The sequence below is a fragment of the Nestor notabilis genome, unplaced genomic scaffold (genome assembly GCF_000696875.1).
Source record: "Nestor notabilis isolate BGI_N333 unplaced genomic scaffold, ASM69687v1 scaffold18668, whole genome shotgun sequence".
Lineage (NCBI taxonomy): Eukaryota > Metazoa > Chordata > Aves > Psittaciformes > Psittacidae > Nestor > Nestor notabilis.
In genome coordinates, this window is record NW_009939872.1 from 17517 (window position 1) to 25775 (window position 8259).

An 8259-nucleotide genomic window follows, 5' to 3' on the forward strand; every position below is an offset into this window, starting at 1 on the left:
TTTCTTATTTCTGGGGTGAAATGATCTGAAATGAAAATCTGGCTACTCTAATGCTGCCCAGAAAGCTGAGACTCACCAGATTCCCAATGCTAATTACATATTTTAACATTCAAGTAAAAAAAGTAGTTTTTAACAGAAATTAATATTGAAGTGTTTTAATAAAATGCAAAGACAGTAACAAAAAAAAATACTCATTTACTTCTATTGGTCTTAATATCTCCTTATAACATCTGCAACCAAAGCATTGCTGCATCTGTGCTAGTTCTCAGTACTCTGAAAGTGAACCCAATGACTTGAATGTGTAAGTTTCTTCTGTAATGCCACTGGGACTTTCCTTAAGCTGCTCTCTCCTGTTAGATGAAGAAACAAAATATTTTGGAAGGAGAAAATTTGCCATCTGAAACTTTACAGAGAGCTTCTCTTTAAAGCTCTCCCTCTGAGGTTTTGCTATGTGAAAAAGAATCTAGTATCTTCAAGAAGGAGGGACATAAAAAGGACATTTGAAACACAGACAAATCTGCTACAGAGAAAGATCTCCACAGATGCAGCAGACTAAGTTGCTAACACTGAAAAGCAAGAGGGCTTGCCACTTGCACTATGGTAAATTTGGAGTAGTTCCACTAAAGCCAATGGAATTCTAACAGCAGAAATCTGATCTAACAGATCAGGACTGAGCCTGTAAACTCTCCTTTTTAAATTTATGTAAAACATGAATGCAATATATTATTTACTATCCACTGTATAAATTACTGAAAAAGTACTTACGTAGAAAAGAGTGGCAAATCTTTCAATGAATCTAAACTTGTGAAACGTGACATTAATCACCGGAGTCTTCCTTTAATAAAGAAATAGCACAATTTGGGAAGTAAAAAAAGAGTATGGAAAACTTTCCAGCCTATGAGTGTGAAATACCTATTCTGAGTTCTTACACCGAGTGTAAAGAAAAAGGGTAAAGAGAAATCTCCCTTGATCACAGCTCACATTTGTAAGTAAGTTTCTCAGAACACTTGTATTCTAAAACCATTAAGTGATGCTCACAACTGAGTCCCTGGTTCTGCTCATGAGAAGGGCATCAAGCTCACCTTGCTGTGATCAATTCAGACATTTAACCAACAGCTGTGAGAGGAGGTACTTCTGTTTAGGAGACTTTAAACACTGAAATGAAATATCTGATGTAGTGCACCTAAGTTCTTGGGGTTTTCTCCAGATGTTACATGATCCAGTATTTAAACAATAAAGGGGGAAACTTCCAAAGAACAAGTGTTATGGGGGTTTTTATAATTTAGAACAAATTATAAATTAACCTGTCCATACTTTTGAGACATAATATACAAGAGCAAACAGCTGAGTGTTCTTTTATTACTCAGGTACTACATTTTTTTCCCAATAAAAATGTCTTTTAAGAATTTCTTGCTATTGTATCCCAGCTCAGATCCTGGTACAGCCTTTCAGATGAGGTATTCTACCATCTCTCCATCTGGGAGGTCCTGCCCCATGGTCTGAACAGGGGCTTTTCTTTCAAGGGTGCTGGAGTGGAAGATTGGCCCATCTACGTGATGAGGAAAAACAAGAGACAGACAATCAAAGCTGTAACTTCAATGAGGTCAGAAATAATGACATTAACATTTTAAAAGTCATCTTCTAGCACCGGCCAAAAGATAGCTGACAACTCCTTATTTCATTTTAAAACAATCAATTCTTCATGTATGTAGCCAGATAAAGATATTTTATCAAACTCCCTTTGGGTATGTCCCACTGATACACAATGGCATGTGAAACTGGAGTGACTGCATTTAAACTAATGTCGTCAGCACAGACTCTCGCCACAAAACCTGTTCCCCTGTCTCCCTTGATACCCATTAAATAGCTCAGCATGGGTAAAATGCACGGCAGACCAGCCAAATTCACTCTTCCATAAAGAACAACATAATTGTAACGTGTCTGTAAGTAGAAGAGGCAAAGTTGTGTAATCTGCATTGATTTGGCAGAGTGGGCTGGAAAATGAGCAGCTCTTGCCAGCTCGGAGCTCTGTGGGAAGCAAATTCAGCTTCTGTGACAGTCACTGTCAAGTGGATCTACTTGGGCCAATGCTGAGGTCGGTCCTGAGACTGGGACAGTACAATTATGGGCCAGTTTTGTCCCAAGAATTACCTTTCCTCCTTCTTCCTCCCCCTTATCTGAGTCCACTTTGCTTTGAACACCCACTGAAATGCAATGGCCAGTTTCTACAGCCCATTTTCATACGCTGTTTAAACCCCTCGTGCTACTCACGATTTACTTGAGTAGACACTGACTCAGAGACTATCTTGGGATTTGCATATACCCGCTCCAATTCTTAAACCTTGCTATACCTCTCTACCCTGTGTGTCCATTCTTATGCTACCACTCTTTCAGCCTTTTTTAATCCCTTCAGAGCAGCTGAGACCCTTCAGAACACTGCCACACTTGCCTCTGAAACCCTTCTGTCCTCACAAAAACTAAACCCAGTGTTCCTAATGGATGAAGGGATGGCAGGGTCTGCCCCACTGAGCAGAACTGATGGTAAGTCAGTGGCAGGAGCCCCTCTGGGAGAGCAGCTGAGCTCTGTTACCTGTTTTGTCTGTGCTGTAAGCCAGGTTGGTACTGGGGAGTCGTCCTGGTGTGGGTGCTGCAGTGGAAGGTGCAGCTTTGCTTTGTTCGTTGCCTCGGTCAGTCTGGGTGCTGCAGTCTCTGCTGCCTGTTTTCGAGTGGGCTGACAGCAATGGTGTGGAAGGAAGGACGGGAGAGGGGGTGGAGGGAATGGATTCGGAGCGATATTCTGTTCCCAGCAGAACACCTTCGTGAAAAAAGGGAAGGAAATGTCAAGATCCCAGAAAACTAACTGGTATCAGTTCTGCATCCCTCTTAGTACTTGCTCTAGGGTCTGGGAAGTGCTCTCTGCTTCAACAGACAGCACTCATTTACCTTTCTAGAGCACCTTTCACCACTGGGTGCTGAAGTACATGAGGAATAGCAGTATCCTCATCCATCCTGCATGTGAAGATACACAAGTGGGCACTAACGGCTTACTTACCCGTCTCTTAAGTAGTGGCCCATCTATGGCAGGGTAAATCTGCACAATGAAATCAGCTGCAACAGATTCTCATTTACATTTCAGGGTCTTTTAGTCTTCAAGGGAGGGCCTTTGGGCCTAACTTCCCTCAGAACAAAAAGATCATCTAAGATTTGCTTTGTAACAAATCAGTTTCTCTGAATAATGGTGTTGAGCCATTCCAGACAGGAGCCAGGTTAGTGCAGGCACAACACTACAGGACAGCAATCCTGATTAGTATCTTTGCTCCTATTCAAGGAGACTTTACACATTCAGGTAGCTGTAACAACCCAGATGAAAGCAAGCACTTGGGAACTCTGAGAACTGTAACTCAAATATCCCTAAAGTCAGGTATCAAAGCAGGAATAAAGGCTTTCATAGTTGAATGACAGAGCCTGGACATCAGAAGTGCTGTTTCCTAAAGTGATTAAAACAAGCAATTGTGCTAAAAGTGTTCCATCTTGCTTGCAGTCAGCTTTCCTGCGCGCTGATCTGTCTGACCAACACACCCTCTTCCTTCTGCTGCTCCTGCCTCCCCTCTAAGGTGACCTGCATATCGGAACTGACGCAGTTATTTTAAACTTACCTAGGCTGCCTTTCCAGCTCTTGTCCTCCCTCTTCTCCTCCAGGATGGGAGTGCTGCTCAGTGTTGAGGAGTGGGACAGCAAGCCTGAGCCAGCGTTTGAAATGGACATCAGCGACTTGGCAGGTCTCATTGAGGAGAGCTGGTCCGTCTTTCCCGGCTCCTTCCGGGAGCGCTGCTGCAGGACTTTGATCATGGCATCCTTCTCAATGATCTGAGCGTGCAGAGTCTTAATCCTTTGGAGAAGTACAAAGACGAACAATGTACTTGTACTCCTGTCTCCTTGGACTGAGGCCTCAGTGCCCCCATGGCTGTGACTGGGACACCCTCAGGCATGTGAGGAGGCAGAGAGAGGATGCCAGTGAGCTTGTTGCTCTGAATACTGGCTGCTCACTAGCCCACCAGAGCAGATCATGCATGAGACTTCCTGTACACGTGCATGAGTGAACAGCACTGAGATACCCTCCCACCTCTGGCTACTGGGGTCTACAAGGATGCTGGGAAGGGACTCTTCATTAGGGACTCTAGTGGTAGGACAAGGGGTAATGGGTTTAAACTTAAACAGGGGAACTTTAGGTTAGATCTAAGGAAGAAGTTCTTCACAGTGAGGGTGCTGAGGCACTGGAATAGGTTGCCCAAGGAAGTTGTGAATGCTCCAACCCTGGAGGCGTTTAAGGCCAGGCTGGACAGAGCCTTGGGCGACATAGTTTAGTGTGTGGTGTCCCTGCTCATGGCAGGGGGGTTGGAACTAGATGATCTTAAGGTCCTTTCCAACCCTAACTATTCTATGATTCTATGATTCTACTGGAAGCTGCTCTAAACAGCCACGCAAGGAGCTTTGAGACAAAGCTGAGGGTTATGGGCAGGACATGAGACCAACAGAAAGAAGATTAACACACTCTGGGGAGTCTGCACTGGACCCAACCCCAGGGAAAAGAGTTCTGTGGGTGTGTTAAAATGAGGATGGAGCCTGGGGTCTGATGAAGATGCCCTGAAGAGAGAAGAGGAACAAGCTAAGTGCAAAAAATCTAAGAGTAGGTTTTTTTTGCATTAGCCCTCAGTATCAAGACAGGTTTTGGATTGCCATGTAGATACTTCCTTGGCCAAATGAGCGTCTAGCATCCTACATCATTGCTATTGGTGAAGACACAAGAATTTCTGGTTCTGAGGCGTCTACTCAGACAATTAATTTAAAATCCCTGTTCTAAAGAAGACAGATAGGACCAAACTGCATTTTACCTTCCCTCCATGTCGAGACACCTCCTGTTGGCAAGCAGGATCTCTTCCTCCTCCTTCTGAATGCGAGCTTCCAGCGAGGTGTCATAGCTAGGGTTAGGCGAGTGGCTGATCACTGTCGTGTCCCTGAGAACAAGCAGCAGAGCAGACAAAGAACCAGTTAAGTTTGCTATTTTCCTCCTAGCAGCACAAAATTATTGCTCAACAGTAACAAACAATAATATCCACTTTTTTGAGTTTTGGCTCACTGTCTGCCAAAAATCCCACTTTCAGTCCTAATGAAAGAAGGATTACAAACTATTCAAGTCATTACAGCGATATGCAATCTACCATCCATCTCAGGCCAGTCCATAATCTAACTGATTCACTGAGCTATTGTAATCCTACCAGTGAGGCAAATTCAAGGCCTTGGGGAGGGAATGGATGGCATAGAACACTAAGCACTTCACTTGAAACAGCACAAACTTTGCTTCAGATATAAAGCTTTTCCCTCTCCCATTCCAACAGTATCATACAGGGAATCTGAGTATCAAGCGAACTAGGCATGGAAGTTTCTTAAGCAATCCTAAGCAGGTTGGTCCAAAAAAACTTGGAGTGGGTTGAAAACAGTTTTACACTGATTCCATCCAGTGCCTGGTGTTAACACTGTGATAGTTGTTCGGTCCACTAACCAACACGTAAACTTGCAGAAGTACTGATGCTAATGGAATACTCTCCTCTGGGGGAGAAGCAGCTAGAAGGAAATGTAAAAACAGAGGCTGGCTCTTTCCTGACTGTTCATTTAACAAAACCTGAACAGGCCTAACACATCCCCTTTCATTCCACGATAAACAAGAGACCAGACCCCTACTTATCAGCACACAGCTGAAAATACGACATGGCCTCTAAGGACAAGCAGTAGCAAGAGCCTTTAGAGAATCTCTGGGGAGGTGGAAAACTGTGCACAAGAAGCATCAATACCCTAAAATAACAGCCTGCTCCTGGAGCAAGATAAGATAAGTCTTTAAACACTAACAAAGCAAATCTGCAGCTTTACCCCTGTAATTCTAATATGAGCTAGGAAGCCAGTTGTCATAACATCCCTATTCCAATCAGGTTCATAAACAATCTAAAACAAAATCTGCCATCAAGAACCAGAAACTAGTGAGGCATGAAATTATATGTAAGCAATACCTAATGCTAAAGAGTCACGCTCCAATAACAGCTCTTGTTTACCAACTAGCTGAAGCACTTGGGCCTATTTACAGCCATAGTAAGTGTTCCTGTTCAGTTGTCTTGGAATGTGAGCTTGTTACCAGATGTCAGACACCCTTCCACCCCTGCAAGCAGTGCTCTCCATACACAGCAGAATGTTTGGAGCACAATTTCCTAGTAGATGTTTCTGGTTATAACCATGTTGAGGACAATACCACAAAGTAATTTGCAAAAACATGCTGGAGAACAAGTAAGGCATTCAGGGTGAGTGCTGTGAATCACCAAGCTTACCCCAGCTCACATAACTTCAGCGAGGACTGATTCTTGTTTAAAACCCCCCCAAAACAAACAAACCCCTTCTCATACACTATTTTTGAATCAACAGCTTCTAGGAATGGCTTAGAACAATTCTAGTCTGGAAAACGGCTCCTGCATGTGGAGGAATCTTCCCCTGGGAAAAAAAAAAAGTCTCTAATAGTTGGCAATTGCAGAGCTCCCAGGAAAAGCAGCCAAGCTCCACTCGCATGCAGAAGTCTGAGAAGCTGTTCAGACCACAAGGTGAGGTATCATGGGTATGACAACATTCCTTGGTGGGAAATATGACATTCAACTGGAGAAAGAACATAATCCCAGTACTATGAAAAGCCTTATTCACCTCTGCGCAGCCACAGTTGCAGCTGCATCCAAAGCAAACTGTCTCATCACGCTCTCCTCCAGGTATTTCTGTTCCCACTTGGTCATGTCAGCTTCCAGAGCAAGAATCCTTTCCTCCTTCTCGCGCAGGAGCTCCATAAGCGCCGTGGCGTTGTACTCTGAGACGTTGGCAGTCTGAGATGTACCCTGACGCTGATTTCCAACAGCAGGGAAAAGGAAAAGGAAGTCTCAAGATGCATCTCTAAGACTCAGGGTTGGTTTGTTTGCTTTTTGTCTGAAGGATGGAGGCTGGTCCAGAGCAGCACTGGCTTGGGGCAAGTACCTCCCAGAGTGAACTGCTGTGGCCTGTGCCATGCTGGGCAGACTAGGCGATGGTAACCATCTCCTTTAGAGCTTAATCTGAAACATCTGCAGGGGCAGTTCAGCCTCACTCTATCAAAACCAGGAAACAAGCTCATATAATGCAAGAAAGGCTCCTTCTATTTTTCAAATGTTGAAACTCAGAAGTCATAAAACATCAAGCACTGCTCCCAAGAAAAGCAGCTTAACTCACAGCTCTACGTGAAGCTCCCATCCATTTCCATCAACCGCACTTACAGAACTGGTTTTGCTGTTTGGGTTTTCTTTGGGTTTTTTAAATGCAAAAGCTTTCTGAAAGGCCTCTTTTCAGGCCAGTTAATTCATTTTATATATAATCTCAAACTGTGAACAAAATCTTTTAAATCATTTAAAAGCAAATATAACCAGGTTACTCAAAGATAGAACACCATCTAGCTACACGGCTGCGATGGATCCCCTCTGCTCTCTTACCTAACTTTTCTGGTAGGAATGGAAGAATTAAATCTAGGCAAAGCAACACAATAGCCAGCAAACCCATGATTCTAGCTACCAATTACAAGATAGAAGAAACCACTGCCCTTTTATGTGTGGTGTAGGGTGTAATATACAATCCTGCAAGAAACCTAGTGTGGCACAGAGCAACAGCAGGTACCTGCTGCATCCGGAGAGATTCCAGTTCTCTCTCCAGCCGGGTCCGCAGCCTGTGTTCCAGCTGTTCCCGTTTCTCACATGCTGCCTGCAGCTGAACCAAGGCCTGCTGCATCTTCTCCACCTTCTCAACATAGACCTGCTTCTTTTTGAGCTGAAACAAAGGAATAAAATCCAACATAAGTTAAATAATACAAACAAGTGAGTGAAGTTCTGGCTCTCTACACGTAGACTAGCACAGAAGCACCAGCCAGGAAGAACCTGTCCAGACAACTGCTGTGAGTGTGCCTCAGACTCCTGCTCTGGACTCCACACTCAGGATGTTACAGGTCTCCACGATTCCTCCTTTACTGTTAGGTGTATTTGTGCTTTTTGCCCTCAGCGGCCCCATGGTAACAATGGGGAAACTGAGGTAATTATCTGTTGCACATGATTGAGAGCAGTGATGGGCTAAGAAAGGGCATCTGGGTTCACAACAGTGTTTCGGTGACTTGACAGATGTTACCAAACTAGCAAAGACAGCATTTAGATCTAG

The 8259-nt window shown here is 44.0% G+C and overlaps 1 protein-coding gene across 1 annotated transcript; it reads right to left on the reverse strand.

Moving 5' to 3' along the window:
• Positions 1 to 1258: 1258 nt before the first annotated feature.
• Positions 1259 to 7878, reverse strand: AMOT (angiomotin; the record flags this gene model as incomplete). The annotated part of the gene is made up of 6 exons (XM_010020097.1): positions 1259 to 1549; positions 2591 to 2815; positions 3657 to 3889; positions 4893 to 5015; positions 6739 to 6929; positions 7729 to 7878. Coding segments are annotated over 6 exons (1023 nt in total), but the record flags the coding sequence as incomplete, so codon positions are not given.
• Between the last annotated feature and the right edge of the window lie 381 nt (positions 7879 to 8259).